Source organism: Denticeps clupeoides, unplaced genomic scaffold, assembly GCF_900700375.1.
Source record: "Denticeps clupeoides unplaced genomic scaffold, fDenClu1.1, whole genome shotgun sequence".
Taxonomy (NCBI): domain Eukaryota; kingdom Metazoa; phylum Chordata; class Actinopteri; order Clupeiformes; family Denticipitidae; genus Denticeps; species Denticeps clupeoides.
The window spans coordinates 22579-38914 of record NW_021630105.1 but is presented as its reverse complement, the minus strand read 5'-3'; the positions used below and the strand labels follow the sequence as shown (position 1 = coordinate 38914).

The 16336-nt window shown below is 46.7% G+C and overlaps 3 protein-coding genes across 6 annotated transcripts; all 3 read right to left on the bottom strand.

Moving 5' to 3' along the window:
* Positions 1 to 283: 283 nt before the first annotated feature.
* ankmy1 (ankyrin repeat and MYND domain containing 1) lies at positions 284 to 7431 on the bottom strand. The gene is made up of 17 exons (XM_028969155.1): positions 7078 to 7431; positions 6738 to 6884; positions 5929 to 6362; positions 5623 to 5839; positions 5370 to 5532; positions 3926 to 4568; positions 3663 to 3834; positions 3442 to 3582; positions 3243 to 3359; positions 3036 to 3143; positions 2568 to 2699; positions 2372 to 2485; positions 2009 to 2186; positions 1811 to 1925; positions 1367 to 1521; positions 999 to 1058; positions 284 to 474 (listed from the first exon to the last, which is right to left on the bottom strand). The coding sequence occupies exons 1-17, from the start codon at positions 7333 to 7335 to the stop codon at positions 341 to 343; spliced, it is 3288 nt and encodes a 1095-aa protein (XP_028824988.1). The 5' UTR covers positions 7336 to 7431; the 3' UTR covers positions 284 to 340.
* Positions 7432 to 8007: 576 nt separating this feature from the next.
* On the bottom strand, positions 8008 to 9225 carry ncbp2 (nuclear cap binding protein subunit 2). 4 transcript variants are annotated; one of them, XM_028969134.1, is made up of 4 exons: positions 9062 to 9225; positions 8713 to 8913; positions 8382 to 8540; positions 8008 to 8306 (listed from the first exon to the last, which is right to left on the bottom strand). In XM_028969134.1, exons 1-4 carry the CDS (start codon positions 9134 to 9136, stop codon positions 8208 to 8210), a joined length of 534 nt encoding a protein of 177 aa, XP_028824967.1. In that variant the 5' UTR covers positions 9137 to 9225; the 3' UTR covers positions 8008 to 8207. The 4 variants fall into 4 exon arrangements, with proteins under 4 accessions (XP_028824967.1, XP_028824969.1, XP_028824965.1 ...); XM_028969136.1 differs by having other exon boundaries at positions 8382 to 8520; positions 8732 to 8913; XM_028969132.1 differs by having other exon boundaries at positions 8008 to 8540.
* Positions 9226 to 10909: 1684 nt separating this feature from the next.
* On the bottom strand, positions 10910 to 16279 carry meltf (melanotransferrin). Its single transcript, XM_028969141.1, has 16 exons — positions 16180 to 16279; positions 15963 to 16114; positions 15740 to 15839; positions 15450 to 15632; positions 15178 to 15322; positions 14704 to 14771; positions 14451 to 14635; positions 13767 to 13932; positions 13525 to 13676; positions 13270 to 13366; positions 12478 to 12672; positions 12238 to 12391; positions 12081 to 12148; positions 11811 to 11998; positions 11525 to 11717; positions 10910 to 11417 (listed from the first exon to the last, which is right to left on the bottom strand). The coding sequence occupies exons 1-16, from the start codon at positions 16223 to 16225 to the stop codon at positions 11353 to 11355; spliced, it is 2157 nt and encodes a 718-aa protein (XP_028824974.1). The 5' UTR covers positions 16226 to 16279; the 3' UTR covers positions 10910 to 11352.
* Positions 16280 to 16336: the final 57 nt, after the last annotated feature.

The following is a 16336-nucleotide window of genomic DNA, read 5'->3' as shown; positions in this document are numbered from 1 at the left end:
ATATATCCTCTGTATTTAATCATCACCCTTGGTGAGCAGTGGGCAGCTATGCCCGGAGCCATGTGTGGGGACGGTACCTTAATGAAGGGGACCTCAGTGGCACCTTGACTGTTCATGATTTGAACAGTTCAGTAACGAATCTGGGAAGTTCCATTAAGTACAAGCAGATAAAAATCAGAGATGCAAACCATGCTCTGCGAGGGCCACCCTGAGCAAGGATCCCTATATCTTGACCCCGTGACTACTGACCCTATGAAAAACATACTGCGCCCTTGCTGCAGTGTCAAATTTAATTAGCGTTCACCTTTATTCTTATAAATATGGAACCGTCTCCCAAGTGCTATACAAAGCTATAGTTCTCTTGTAGGTCTGTAATGGGATTTTGCCGCTCCTTTGTGTTGGAGCCCTTTGTCTTCCTGAGCATCTCCGCTTCTGACCGCTTGCCCGAGGGACAGTTGTCCTCTCCGACTGAGGCTGCAGAGTTATAAAAAAAAGGGAAGAAAACAGGCAGTGAACCAACTCATTTAGTCAAAATCATTTATAACATGGCAATTTCCCAGCGAGACTTCATATCACCTCAAACTGCAGTTTGAGCACCGTAACAAACAACAGAAATATAAGCGGGCCAGAAAATATGACTGCTAGGAAATATTGTGATTAGTTTTACAATTACAAAGCCTACCGAGATTTCCATAATATACACATTAGAAAATCTACCGCTTCCCATCACCACCATCTATCACCGCTGCTGTAGTGACAACTATCTGGCCTTAATATGATCTGGGTCATTGCTGGATCTGCTGTTTATCTTCTTGAACCCGTGGTGTGCCAGGATTTACCCTGACAGCATTTTACTGCAATCCATGAATGGTAAAAACGGTTTTAAAACAATAAAATATGGTAAATATGAAATGATGGACATTGGTAGCAGTTGCATTGGTTCGGGGTGGAAGCGAGCATATTTTTAGAGAGGAGATTTGGCGAGTTTGTGAGTTTACCCTGTGATTGGGTTGCACTTCTGTTTCGGGTACTCCTCCCTGGACGTGGCTTACTGGACCCTACAGAGAGTTAACGCAGGCACAGATCTTACAACATAATATGCAGCATGCGCTGCAAAAAATGTCACAAGACTTTTTAAACAGTTCTGCCTTCTCTTGATGGCATCAGAGCAACATTGTGTTTCGCCCCTTTTCATTCTCAGATGTTGATCTAAGTTCTAAATTCTTGTCTTTGGTTGTAAGTACAGACGTGACAAATGGAAGTGTGTGTTGTCATTTAAAATAAAATGAATAAAAATGATATTACTACAGCTGGCATTTTATAGGGATATCAAGTAATTGTTTGTGTGGTAGAGAGAGGTGCACACCTGGGACACGCACACACTCGTCCTTGTGGCACTCGTCCCAGGCCTTCATCTTGCAGTTACTGCTGCAGTAGAAGACGTGTCGGCAGCGAGTACAGGGCACTAGGACCACCAGTGCTGACCGGCCGCACTGATAACAGTACTTAAACAGTGGCTTCCTTAAGCAGAAAAACACACTCGCATAACTCACAACTACACTGATATGTACTTTATTACATGACATCATTATCCCACATTTCAGGCAATCTGCTGCCATCTACTGGTGTGGATTCACTGTGAAATATCTTACATTTATTAAATGTATCACACCTAAATATGGTAATATTACTGTCATGATTTTTTAGGATTGGAAGTAGTCAGGGAGGAGAAAAATCTTATCTAATATTAGAGCTTTAGATGCGTGCATTTAATGTCCGTGTATGTGTGTGTGTGTGTGTGTACGCGTACCTCTGCTCCAGCTGAGATGCAGCAGTGCCGTCCCTGTCCTCAGGAACTCTTGTTTTGGCCGGGGGCGTCCTCGCCCCTGCACCCGTAAACACGAATTTCTGCCCAGGACACGCACCTGTTGCACATACAGATGCGTGGACATTAAAAACCACATGACGCATGCGCTTCGCAGGCTGATAGAGAAGAAATCCTACTGACTGCTGGTGCCCAGGCCCTGCTCCTGCTCCCGCTCCTGCTCCAGCTGATGCCGCTCCATCGTAAGGGCGGCCTGGCGCATGAAACCTCCCATTAGGCTCAGCAGGTGGCGTCGGGCAATGAACGTCTCCCTCTCACTGGGATTCAGTGCATGATACGGGGTGTGGGCGATGCGCTTGTCCTGTTTCACAGTCACATCAAGGCAAATTTCATCTTCACAACATGCTAGTTTAATCAGGACAGGAACCTGGAGGTCTACGTCCACGCGCAGTTCGGTTCTTATTTTATAATTGACGGATTTAGAGGTAGACAGGCTCCTTGTTTGAGAACCCGAATTGAGCAGAGCTTTGTGCTTGGCATGCCTACCTGCTGGAAAGCAAAGTGGGCATAGTCTACAGCCGTGCCCACAATGCACCTGCGCCCCTCGCTCACCAATACGGGCACCAGAATGTTGGCACCAGCGCTGATCAGCTTCTGCAGCTACGTGGTGAAAGCAGTGAGAATGAGAAAGGAGCAGGAATGAAGGACCGGTCAAGGTGTGGCTGCTTGTTGCTCTGGTTACCATGCCGGCTCTTTTGCTTGGGTGGCATGTGGCTTCATAGGTGATGTTGGCATTGGCACAGAGGGCGGAACCCACCCGATGGGAGAGGACGAGGTTGGGGTCAGCTCCACCCCTTAACAACACATCCACAGCCTGAGTTTGCAGCAAACCAGGAGTAAATGGAAAGTGCAAAAGTCTTAGGCACCAACAGAAACCAGGGAAAACCAAACCATTGTTGAACTGAGCAGCAAGGAATTTTTTTTACGAAACAACTGTGTTACGTTGATCAAATATGAAGTGATCTTAAGCAGAATTTCCACCTTTTCATGGAACAATGACATTCTGAGCAGCAATACAATATTGTTCTCCATCTGTAGACTTTGGCTTGTAGGAGATCATTCATTCGTTTACAGAACATCCATACATATCAAGATGAACATTATTACCACTTTCACTTCCTAATCGCTTTATCAATACATGGAAGCTCACCAGTTCGTTGCCATTAGCAATAGCAAGAGAGAGGGGGGAGTGGCCACTCCATAAGAGATCAGTCCTTGCTTTGTGTGACAGCAACAGGGACACCACGTCCCTCACATTCTGCAATACCAAATAAATCTACCCGATTCATATTCAATCTTGGAATTATGCATGTAAAACACGAGCAGGCGGCTAAATTCTGAGAAGAATGAACCCTACCGCGTGGTCGTCCTGCCTCTGGCAGGCTATATGCAGTGCGGTCCTTCCTCCTTCGGGCGGAGCAGGTTGTGGGAGCATGTTCAATTGAGAAAATGAATCTGTGTTCTGGGAGAGGATCTGAGAAATGCATAACGCATGAATTATTTGAATGCATTCGAATGCAGAAACAGAAATCTTCCCATCCCCCACACCGTATCACCTTATCCGGCTCAAAGATCTCATGAGCATCCCCTGCTTGTGCATCAGGGTTGGCTAATGCATGAAGGAGCAGCTCCGTGATCTTTGGTGCTGCATCTCCACACAAGCCAGCAGCAACGTGGAGAGGGTACAGGCCGTTTTGCTGTGAAACCAGAAGGACAAGGAGTAATAAACCTGAGTGTGGTCTTCAGGGTTGATCAGCTGCTGAACAGCAGGAGTCACCTCAGGCGGCAGGGGAAGGTCAGCACGAGCTCCGCAGTCCAACAGCCGACGGACGGCCTCCACGTGCCCCGCCTTGATGGCCAGGAAGAGTACGGGCATGGGCACCAGACATGCATTTGGGTCAGCACCTCTTTTGAGCAGAAGAGTGATGATGGCCCAGCGTGTACAACGCCTGTCGGCCAACCAACACAGGCGCCGAATATAAGAACAAGAACATGAAAAACTTGTACTACTTCTACTAAAACCTGTTACCACATGCTTACACACTCTTCATGGGGGAAATTTTGTGGATCATCTCCTCCACGTGGACCGGTTGCACCAGACCAGGCTGACACAGAGTTTCAGTCATCTTCTGAGCCACGTCTTCTGTCACCTGAATGTGGAAGCTAACCAGCGTCTGGTTTAGGTCTTCCTCACTTTTATCCTCGATCGAGATGTTTTCCAAGCTCTCACTGTACTCGTCACACCATGGGGACTCTGGTTCTACATCACTTGTGGATTCCAGATTAATGTCTTGAGTTTCCAGTAGACTGTCTACTCTGGTTGATTCATCTCGACCCGCCTCAGTGTCCTGGCTGATTTGGTGTTGAATGTCCTCTCCTGCTGCATCTTTTTGATCCGCTGATTCATTTTCCTCACTATGTATCAGCACCTCATCAGGAGAAACTTCTTCTGGGCTGCCATGTTCATTCCCATTTTCAGGTCTTTTATCACCTGAGCTGTCACTCACGTTTATGTCATTGTCAATCTGGGGACTCTTCAGTGGTGAGTGGAGTTTCTGGAGGGAAATATTGGTTAAAACATCGGTAAAAAACAAAGGCCACTCGTTTGAAGAGAGTGAAGTTAGAATTTTGGACGCTGATTGTTTCAAACGAGGCGTGACAGAAGCAGCAAGATTGCATGACCCTCATTAAGCTGTACCCAGATGGTTTCAAAGTCGTTCACACTCTGGCTCAGGTAGTCTCATAAACATACATGAAAGCCAGGGAGAAGGACAACCCACAGGTGTCCACCTTCAGGATTCCACAGGGTTTAAAAACCTGCTTCACCGACCAGTCAGTCAGATTTCAGAAAGTCCTCTGGAATGGAAGGCTGAAACGTTATCAGGCATCCAGAACAAGTCCAGTTGCCAGTGAAATAATCTGGATGATTGTGAGATCAACATAACCTGGATGACTGAGAAATTCACAGATGTAAGTAACAATCAGTAAAATCGCTGTGTACAATGCGATTTATTGCGTTGTATCTCATGTCTAATGTCTCCAGTCTAGATGACCAGAAAGTATTATTCTATGTAATTAATTCTGAAGACAAAAGTTTGCTATGTTATTTAAAACTATTACAGAGAAAAGTGTGGGACGTCCTAACGAAAGTGAAGTGATTGTCATTTTGAAACACTGCAGCACAGCACACGATGCACACAACAAAACATGTCCTCTGCTTTCAACCATCACCCTTGGTGAGCAGTGAGCAGCCATTACAGGCGCCCGGGGGACAGTACTTTGCTCAGTGGCACCTCATTGGCACCGTGGCAGATTAGGATTCGAACTGGCAACCTTCTGATTACGGGTCCGCCTCCTTAACCACTGACCCACCACGGTCTGATCACATGTACAACACAGGCGCTGTGTGCACTGTGTGCTGTGCATCACATGTGACAATCACTTCACTTTCACACTTCACATGAATATATCATATATTTAAAAATCACTTTCTGAGTCTTCTTCTCAGCCACAGTCACACAGAGAGACTGGAAGGGGTAATGGAGGACGCTACAGATGGCCAGGGGGGTCATGCCCTCACTGTTGGGCTTGTTCACATCAGCACCTCTGTCCAGGAGCAGGTGGATGACATCACTGTGGCAGTTGACCTGTCGAGGACATTGGGACCCATACGATTATCGCTAGCTGGAAATAATCTACTACGTAGACTAGCATGGACCAGTGTGCTGAAATCTCACCACAGCTGCCATGAGTGCCGTATGGCCAAGAGCATCACCGACATTGGGGTGGACATTCCCATCACATAAGAAACGCCACACGCTGCGGGCATTGCCAAGAGAGGCTTCTCGGATGAGCTGCTCAGACATCGTCTCTAGTGGACCCTTTGGACCAAAGCCCTCCCTGCTCTTGGACAACACTGCTGCCACGTCCCAGTCCAGACCATCAGCCTCGAATCTAAAGGAGGGGACAAGACCTGTTATGACTCTTGAGCAGATCTGGTAAGTTATTTGTCCAGGAAAACAGCTGGTTTTACATTCCCTGACCTGTGTCTGAGGATGTGGGCCTGCATGCGCTCCTGGAGGGGCCAGTCTCTGAAGTCTTCCAGCTCTGGGTGAGCATCCAGACTCTGAACCCTAAAAAAGTGCCGGTCCAGGTCCTGCCTCATGCCCTGGGGCAAGGGGAGGTGATCAGAGTCAGTGGAGTAGCGCTGAATACCCACAGGCAAAACGAAGCTCTCGTCTGGCACAACGTCCTGGTACGGGGTCGGGAGAGAAGAATGTGATGCTCCTAATAACTTCTCGTGAGGACCATTCTCATTGGTCAGGGAATACTCAGGGAAGGCTGTGATGGTAAAGCCACCCTCAAGACAGGAGCACAGTTGAATCAAGTGTTGGCGGTGCCAGAAGCCCACGTCCTGACGTCCATCTGGGTATGTGACCACTCCTGGACCAAAATGCTCATCTGCATGATACAGACCCTGAAGAAAGTAGTCACAAGCCAATTAAAAATGTTAAATCAAGAATTGAGAATTTAGCAGCAGGTTTTTTTTTTCAGAATATCCCACAGATTGTTGATCAGATTGAGATCTGGGGAATCTGGAAGCCAAGTCAACACCATGAACTCTTTGACATGTTCCTGAACAACTGATGCAAGACAAATTTATCTTTTATGGCCACCATTGGTGTAATCTGAAATAAAAATGTCATTTATTAGACCATGTCATTGTCCACTGCAGCTTCATGGTCCAGGTTTTCAACACTTCTACTAGAGAGTAGAGTAGCCCTTCCATGGGATCAGACCAGGTACAGTACCAGTAAGACTATGGAGATGCTCTGGTGCCTGACAGGTTTACCTTGAAGACGGTGCCGTCAGCACACAGCTGGACTCCATAGCTCTCTTTGCGGTTCAGGTAGAACTTCCCAGTGAACCTGGAGCCATCGGGCCAGGAGTAGATCCCGTTTCCATGGCGATAGTCTTTGTAGAAGGAGCCTTCATAAGACTGCCAGTGGGGACAAGAAAGCATCTTAAACAAGGCATACATTAAAGACCTTTCAAACAATTAAATAACATAAAACTAATTTGATAGAAAAACGTATCTGTCACTGTAAAGTGTTCTGCAGAGTAGAGAGAAAATTTCTCAGGACAATAACACGATTTTATAAACGATATTTCGAGTTTGATCTCATATTCACCTCTCCGCTGGGCCAGACATACAGTCCCGCTCCCTGCTTCATCCCGTCCACGAACTGTCCCTCGAACCTGGACCCGTCGGGCCACTCCTGCAGCCCGGTCCGGACCGCCATCGTGACGTTCACCGCGACACGAACCGAGAAAACGACGCGGCGACCGGCGGTGAAGCAGCCGTGACGTTTCAGCCCGTCGCCTGGCAACGACGCGACGCGACGCGCTGCCACCAACCGTCGGGGACCCGAGGCACGTAACCCCGTCATTTCAGGCTATTTCACCAGTACCATCACGGTAAAAACCTGCGGTAACATGCGCTGCTGGGTAAGGAAGTGGCCCCGTACTCAGAAGGTTGGCGGTTCGAACCCCGATCCGCCAAGGTGCCACCGAGGTCCCCTTCATGAAGGTCCCGTCCCCACACACTGCTCCCCGGGCGCCTGTCATGGTGCCCACTGCTCACCAAGGGTGACGGTCTCACAATGACAAAAACGACTACTGCAGCACCACATGCGCCCAAACCAACTGGTTTGAATTAGAAGCTTTGGAGTAAAAGTAACTACTCACCTTTTTTATTTATATGCGGTGTCTGGAAAATGAACAAGTTCGGATAAAAATTCCCTATATGGTGCAGTTTTAATGTACAGGTGTATTTTTACTTGAATAACACATGAAACGGTTCTGTGCTTATTATGTAATATGACGCGTCTTGTAAAGGTCAGCGTTGCATGGCTGAACATCGTGTCGCGTCGGAGAGGCTGGAAGTGCCAGACACCGGACTCTCGATGAATAATACAGCAACACCTACCGCAGTCATTTACGGTAATTAACCTTCCGAAAGACTTTCACCATCAGTAGATTTTAAAAAACAAATGAATAAAAATTCTTAATGCACCAATGATTGCAACTATTCTGTGGAGAACAAAAATATACAGGCATAATCATATTTAAAAAGTTTATTTAACAAAAAGCACGCCCCCCCCCAAACAATCTATAATATCCTAATCCTCGACACCTCGTCCCCTGAGAGGCAATAGAACCAAGGCTAAGAATCGGAAACAAGCCTCCTTAACAACAGAAGCCGTTCAATTAAACAGAAATGAACAGGGAAGAGAGAGAGACAAACAGCCAAGATGCCAAATTAAAATGTTCGAGGGCCATCAGATGTCCTTTGCAGCTGAGTTAACTTTCCATATCCACCTCGGGCAGGATCATAATCTTGTCTATATTCATCTCGGACCTGAGGAAGAAGCAGAATTCTCACGAGTGAGCGATCAAACGAGCCAGACTGAGGCACGAGTGGACGTCGACTCACCTGACCACCAGACTTGCCCCGGCCGTACTGTCGGCCCTCTTTGAAGCCAGCGTCCCAGTCGGTCCTGATGATGCGGTCATCCAGGCGCGTGCCATTTATAAACCTCATGGCATTCTCAGCATCTACACGCGTGTAGTATCTTACAGCACCGCTAAGAAACTTCAAAAGAATACAGTTCACTGTCTAATTGTTCGATATTATACACACTTTCAGCTTGTGTTATTATGCCTTATAATCTTGTCTTTTGTTATGGTTTTGCTGTATGTTGTACTGTTCTATTGTAGTGTCCTTGGGTGCCAGAAAGGTGCCTATTAATAAAATGTATTATTACGCAATGAAGGAAAGGATACTCCACAAAACAGAAGCCACATGCCGTCTTCTTCACTTTGTCCAGGCCAATAACGATCCTTTTGACGTCGCCACTCTTGGAGAAGAGCTCGTAGACCTGCTCCTCTGTCGTGTAGAAGGACAGGTTCCCCACGTACAGGGTGCAGCTCTGCTTCAGCAGCTTCTCCTGATCAACCCTGTTGCCCTGAAACGATGCAAATGACTTAATAGAAGCACAGAACCGAGTTTCTGCAGCGAATGTACTGCAGAAATGACACTGGAAGCGTGGAGCAGCAGACAGATAACTGGCTAAAAACACGAGTTAACTAGCATGAGTCGACACGAGCACGTACCTTAAAATGCTGGTCTCGGTACTGACTTACGTCGATATAAGAGTCGCTAAACAGGGCGCTGAGTTTGGCTGACATTTTACTGCGCCGAAAAGAATCGAAATAAAAGAAAATGAAGTGGACATGCAGCCACCGGGTGCTCTTCCTCGTTGCATTTATCAGCGGCCGCGAGTTGACGCGAAGACGCGCGGCGGCGCCCCCTACCGGCCTGGAATCACAGCTGCACGCCACGTCTTACCCGCTACGACGACAAGGACATTCTCACTGAGGTCCCGTCCCCACACACTGCTCCCCACTGTCCCGCTGTCACCAAGGGTGATGGTTAAATACAGAGGACACGTTTCACCGTGACACTGTGTGCTGTGCTGCAGTGTTTCACAATGACGATCATTTACATTTACAGCATTTACCAGGCACCCTTATCCAGAGCGACTTACAGTCAGTAGTTACAGGGACAGTCCCCCCCCTGGAGACACTCAGGGTTAAGTGTCCTGCTCAGGGACACGATGGTAGTAAGTGGGGTTTGAACCTGGGACTTCTGGTCCATAGGCGAGTGTGTTACCCACCAGGCTACTACCACCAATAAGGCCACTGTGAGAGAGTAGGGATCAGCAGGCCAAATTTTTCAATGGCACCTTAGTGGCTGCAGAAGGTCAGACAGACAGACTGGCCGCCTGTTGAGCTTCTGCAAGGCGCGGCTGTTAAAGTACGCCAGCGTGTGCCGTCCACAGAAGGTGCTTTTTACAAAAAAAAAACCACACATACATTTTATATAATTAATAATTCCCTCTTTTTACTCAGTTAAACGTTAAGTGTGGCCATATGCATTCTTGATCATTATATTTGATCATTAAGCACTGTATGATTCTATCTTCATGCATTTAGAGCACTTTTATAAAATCGTACGATTTCTACTGTTAAAATGGCGAAAGATTTGTGTGAGAGTGGAAGCTCATTGAAAATGAAACAGCCTGTGCTACATATTATCAGTGAAAATAGCAAAGGTCTCTTTTATTGTTGCTCTGTGAGAATGACAAATTGGAGATAAAATCATCTGCTCTTGTGCAACATTCTTTTTTGCTTCCATTCTGCAAGGTTTATGCTCCGAACTCTGAAACATTCTGGACGGCCAATTAAAAATGCAGTTAATTAATTATAAATCTAATAATTTTATGCTAAATGAGAAGATTATTAATTACACAATGCCACAGTTTTACAGCAGATACAGTATATGGAGTACAATGATAAATAATTGAAAAACATACAGTTTTGATTTAATTAATGAAATCAATTTGATTAAAACTTTAATTAATGGTGACAATAAAATGCTCATTTATTAAAACAAATGCAAACAGTTACAGGCAGACAAGTGTAGAGTATGTAGTAATACTTGAGCAGACTCTCTGGCCTGGCAACTAAATATTAGTTACATATTTTAATTTCAGTTAAGAAACTATAAAAGTGAAATATTAAATGTTACAAAGCCAGAAAGGAGTGGTAGAACATACTCACTGAAATGGTTTCTGACCATCTTAAGAAAAATACAATCTTTCAATATAATCTTATTACGGCTATTTTTGCAAAATCTGTAAGGCAACTTGATTCAGCAGTTTAGACTCAACCCCAACACACCAGCAAAACAGAATATTTTAAATGCAATAACATGAAATGCATCACATAATTTAAACGATTGTGTGAGAATGACGACTGTGACCTGTCAGTCTCATTACAGTAAAACAACACTAGTGCATATATCCAAAGTAACCATGTAACCAGAAACCCATATGCACTGATACGGTACATGAATAAAAAAATGCAGTTATGATCAGAGTAACCAATTAAATGGTTTGGATAACATAGTGCAAGTTTTGATCAAATACAGTGTTGTGTGTGTGTGTTCCAGTAATCTACACTACAATTCAGAAGTTTAGGGTCATTCAGAAACATCTTCAATTTGGATGGAATTGATGAAAACTTGAGTCCAGACATTGTTCATGTTGTACGTGACTCTGGAAATGTCTGTTAATGATGGAAAATCTGCATACATATAGTAGAACTGCAGTTCTGATGGAACAATGCTGTAACTAATGCAACATCTGTCAGCTGATTCATTTTTAGAAAACCGTGACACTGATTGCATTCAAAATCATTTACTATGACATTTCTAAATAACCCTAAACATTTGAAGGTACATTGAATTGTACATTAGAAGGAATCAACCTTTCATCTCATCAGTTGAAGTACTGAACGGTGGCAGAAGGAAGAGATGATGTATAGGTAAGTCCATGGTGGGTTCACATAGCAGACAGCAGGACAGACATCAGCAGGGCAAACAGCACGAAGGGTATTGATGAGTGGGCTGCGAAACATACACACACACACATACACACATACAGTGTTAACTACATGAACAGGTTTCTGACTTCTGTGAGAGAAATAAAACCGTGAGAGGCTATAAAAAGTTACCTGACATAGAGGAATTGCACTCCATGGCTTTGAGGGCATCTACGTACTGTGGGCCGAGCCACTGCTCATACGTCTTCTTCTCAGCCACTCCTATAATGCTCAGGGTGGAGTCTTTGAAAATGAGATCAGCTCCACCATACCTGGACGAGCCGAACATGTCAAATTCGCTGCCTGCACCCTTGCCATAGTATTTCTGAAATGTGGAAAAGAAAATGAATCCATGAAATGATTAAGGATCTGGATGCTGCACGAACATGAACTGTACAAACTGCCAGGAGCATCTCACCTGAGCCCGGTCCAACAGCCCAAAGATGGCATGGTGGTTGATGTCGGGCCGCGTCATTACAGCGTGGGACGCCACCCGTGCCAGGTTGCATTCTCGATACTGGGTGACTTCAGCGCGAGACTCTCTGGGACAGAGCAGCTGGAATTGGCTTGACTTCAGGTTTATGGCCCAGGGATCTGTATTATTTCCTGAGTGCATTACAAAAATATCTATATTCTATATATATTCTTTTATATATAATCCAAATATTTGTGCGGTGATGGGTTTTACCATCTGTGTTCTGGAATACTGTGGAATGCTTCACAAACGCCACCTCTCCAGAACCTTCTGCAAGGCACCTGTAACACGTAATCAAAAGGAGCTCCAACCACAACTGAGAGCATTTATCTGTAGCTCACGTTTCACGCCACATGGAAGAAAAACCAACCTGAAAGCTCCGCTGTACCCATCATACCGGTCCTTGTCCCTGACACACGCGTTTTTTCCATCCATGTCCCCAATGCACTTTTCACAGAGATTCACAGGGAACCCATCCTGGTTGGCGCCAGGCACACAGCTCGCCTTGAAAAAACCTCCAACAGCTAATCACACACAGAGACACGAGCAAAGTCACCTGCTTTCACCGCACCTGCTGTTGACCGAGGCAAAGATTTTCAGGAATGTTTACCCAGGGGTACTTGGCATTTCTGAGGCCTGATAAGCGACCTCTCAATCAGGAGGCCTATGGGAACGTTCCAGCCAGCTGTACGACCATAGCCGGTGTGGCAGGAGGTCTTCCCTCGGAGATCTGCGATCCTGCGGATGTCACCGTTGCTTTTTCTCAGAACCGCCACGGCATAGTACACAGTCCCATCTCTGTCACCTGAGAGAAGCAGAGTACCTAGTGGCATGGTGGGCTGTAGCCTAGTGGGCCAAACACTTGCTTATGAAGAAGAAGAGCACAAAGTCCCAGGTTCAAACCCCACTTACTACCATTGTGTCCCTCAGCAAGACACTTAACCCTGAGTGTCTAAGGGGGACTGTCCCTGTAACTACTGATTGTAAGGTGCTCTGGATAAGGGCGTCTGGTAAAAATACGCACTTGGGTTTTGGTTGTAGAATAGTTATAGTCTGTAATATATTAGATAAATTGTCTGGTTTGTGTCTTTCTGGCCAGATGATCATTAAAAATGGCAAATATCCAGTGCTACTGAGACCCAATGTCTGGAACAGTCAAATGAAAAAAGGTTACGGAAAGGGATGCATTGAAAGGAGAATTGTTTCTGAACTGAGGATAGGTTGTGGATTGAATTGTAAGCCCAAGAATCAGGTTCTATGGTTGCATAATATGTAACCCATCAGCATTGAACACAGACTCAGAACCAGCCATTGGGTCTGCTACAAGCTGAAGTGCACCATTTGAACCTCGGCTTCTGGTATTCTGGTTTCTGTTGAACCAAAGATCTGGTACGGCTCCTACCAGTGTAACTCTCCCCAGCAGCAGGCACAAGGCCATATGTGCTTCCTGCAGTGTAGATGTATCCTCCATCCACAGTAATTGCATCTGCCTCTTTATTCTGGAGAAAAGACAGTAATGGGGGAACGGAGGTCATCGGTTTATTTAATACAGACAAGGATCGAATACTGTTTCAGGGTCTTTACGCCTGGACCAGGTCATGGTTCTATGGACCTTGATTACTGGAAAATAAAACCAGAATTGTCTTCAGTATGTCACCTTAATCTTCTGCATGCAGTCATCCACTGAGTGGCCATAGATGCACTGGATCTTGGGAGTAAGAGCCTTGTCATCAAAGGCCTGCGCCATGTCCACACACTTCTCCTGCTCTGCCCCAGACAGTACACACCAGCGCAGGTGAGCTGGGATCTCTGTACACACACCAACACGGTACCTTCATCCTTCTGCCCATACTCATCCAGGGTCAGGTGCATACATGAGAGCGTGGATTAACTCCTCACCTCCAGCAGTGCAGTCCATGGCTCTCAGGGCGTCGTAGTAGGCGTGTCCCATCCAGTCTACATAGTTTGGACTGGCCACCTCAATGAACGTTGCCGACGAGTCACTGAACAAAAGGTTTGCGCCTCCGAAACTTGCAGAGGAGAAAACTTCAAATTCTGACTTCAACTGTGAAAAAGAAGAAGAAGAAGAAGAAGAAGAGTGATCTGGCTCCCTGTAGCCAAGGGGTCGCGACCCGAGACACATACATAATAAGTGAAGAGTATTCTATTTTTATCCGTTGGTTTGTAGTTCGAAATGTGAAGATCATTGTGATCGTGTAACATTAAAATGTATTAATATTTTGGACGCTCAGAAATGCTGTACCAGATCTGAGTGACCAGATCTCCTCTTTTGCCCTCTTGTCTGGTTGGGTTTTTAGACTTAAAAAGTTTTTAAACATTCTTCACGTCATCTGGCAGCAACCCATCTGCACACATGCAATCTTCACACACACCCGCACCACAACTATTTGCTTTGCATAAATAACATTTCACAAGCAACACAGAGGCATAATCCTTTTCTACATAGCATAAAAGCATATCAGCATTTTACATGAAGGTGATTTTGTCTCCACATGGCTCTTTGAGTGTTGAAGATTGCCGACCCCTGCTGTAGCCAATCAGATGCCACTTCATTTCACTCACCAGTCCTTCTCTCAGCATGTTGTACACCACAGCAGGGTCAAACTCGCTACGGACCACGATGCCCCGAGCTGGCACGCGGACCAGGTGACACCTCTCATAGTTGGTCACTCGGCTCCGAGTCCCGTCAGGACACAACAGCTCATAGTCAGTGGACTTCAGGCCCTGAGCCCAGGTTTCACCCTGGCCTGGAACACACCAGCCAGTGTTCAGCATAAATGCTACTTCAGGCCTCACCAGTGTAATACGGACTCACCATCGGTGTTCTCCTGGACGGTGGTGTGTTTCACAAATGCCACCTCCCCTGCATCCTCCACCAGACACCTGAACAACCAAGTCATGATCACATGGTGACCAAGTTCTAATTCCAAGTTCTAATCAAGTTCTAGGCAGTGGTGGCCTAGCGGTAAAGGAAGCGGCCCCATAATCAGAAGGTTGCCGGTTCGAATCCCGATCCGCCAAGGTGCCACTGAGGTGCCACTGAGCAAAGCACCGTCCCCACACACTGCTCCCCGGGCGCCTGTCATGGCTGCCCACTGCTCACTCAGGGTGATGGGTTAAATGCAGAGGACAAATTTCACTGTGTGCACTGTGTGCTGTGCTGCTGTGTATCACATGTGACAATCACTTCACTTTTTTTTTTTTTAACTCTTCTCATCACACGTTCACAACACCAGAATTAAAGTGACCGTCCTTTATTTTTCTTCTTTTTTTTTTGGTCGTTTGTCACCTGAATGCGCCACTGTAGGCGTAATACTTCTCGTTGATGCTGGCCTCACACTTGCTGGGACCCGCGCACAGGCTGCACAGGGAGGCTGGGTCGCCCGTCTCGGTCGCTCCAGGAATGCAGCTGGCATTGAAAAAACCAGCAACCCCTGCAAAAACCACAGATAATGCACAAAACAGAGGCTTTCACCCTGGTCTGACTTCCAGGTAGATTTCTTCACTGTATCACCAGCGTGCAAAGAAAGGAGCGGCGATAAAGGAGGAAATCTTTTCTACCCTCTGAGATGTTACAGCCCATAACCGACATCCTGCCGCTGTCGATCAGAAAGCCAACGGGCATGGTCCAGCCGGCCGTCCGGTTCTTCCCCGTGTGGCACGACTTCTTCCCCCTCAGGTTGTTCATGTTGATGGCCGAGTTCTTCTTCACCACAGCTACTGCGTAGTAGGTCGTCCCTCGGCCTGCATGGCGTCCACATGGTAACAATTACTGCATTTACTGTGATGAAGCTCAGGAAGATCACAGTGTTGCACAAGGTTAGTCCAGATAACAGATGAGAGAGGACTACCATCCAGAGCGGACTCCCCAGCTGCGATTTTGAACCTGGTTTGCTTCCCGATGTCGTAAATGTCTTTCGCGCTGGCAGCAAACGCGTCAGCTTCATTGACCTCGGAAAAGGCGCAAAAAAGGAATAACTCCCTAATCATGGTTCACGACGGTGAAGGGTGTTACAGTAAGAAAAAGGATAAAGGACAAAAGAAGAAATGATAAAAGATGTGCACATTTTTTACCATAAGTCGCTGCGCGCACTTTGGCACCGACGTGTCGCTGACGCACTCCAAGGTGGGGCGGATGGCGGCGCTGGCGAAGGCCTCGGACATCGCCGCACACTTCTCCAGCTCCTGGGGGGAGATGGTGCACCAGCGCACACTCTGGGCCGAGGCTGAAGAACACCCAAACGTCTGGTTCTTGTCTGAGGTCCTGTAACCGTCGTATAATAAAACTCACCGGTCCGCAGCAGCGGGAGGAGAAGAAGCGCGCACCACGCAGCCATCGCAGCCGAGACGCGTCCCGGTCCCGCAGTCCCACTTTATCAGCTCTGCTTCACGTTCCAAAGTGCAGCCCCCGCCGACCTGCTGTGCCAGCGGGAAATATTCCTTCACAC

Excerpts from the sequence above, each read along its gene's own strand:
- ankmy1 (XM_028969155.1), bottom strand. The coding sequence starts at position 7,335 with ATGACGGGGTTACGTGCCTCGGGTCCCCGACGGTTGGTGGCAGCGCGT. Across the intron at positions 4,569-5,369 it reads GAAGAAGACTCAGAAAGTGA|GGTCATGCAATCTTGCTGCT; the intron begins TTTTTAAATATA and ends CAGCTTAATGAG. Across the intron at positions 3,583-3,662 it reads ACCTTCCCCTGCCGCCTGAG|CAAAACGGCCTGTACCCTCT; the intron begins GTGACTCCTGCT and ends CTGGTTTCACAG.
- ncbp2 (XM_028969132.1), bottom strand. The coding sequence starts at position 9,136 with ATGTCAGCCAAACTCAGCGCCCTGTTTAGCGACTCTTATATCGACGTA. Across the intron at positions 8,914-9,061 it reads ACCGAGACCAGCATTTTAAG|GGCAACAGGGTTGATCAGGA; the intron begins GTACGTGCTCGT and ends GCATCGTTTCAG. Across the intron at positions 8,541-8,712 it reads AGTATCCTTTCCTTCATTGC|TTTCTTAGCGGTGCTGTAAG; the intron begins GTAATAATACAT and ends ATTCTTTTGAAG.
- meltf (XM_028969141.1), bottom strand. The coding sequence starts at position 16,225 with ATGGCTGCGTGGTGCGCGCTTCTTCTCCTCCCGCTGCTGCGGACCG. Across the intron at positions 15,323-15,449 it reads GGGCTGTAACATCTCAGAGG|GGGTTGCTGGTTTTTTCAAT; the intron begins GTAGAAAAGATT and ends TGGTTTTTGCAG. Across the intron at positions 12,149-12,237 it reads GGGTACAGCGGAGCTTTCAG|GTGCCTTGCAGAAGGTTCTG; the intron begins GTTGGTTTTTCT and ends TACGTGTTACAG.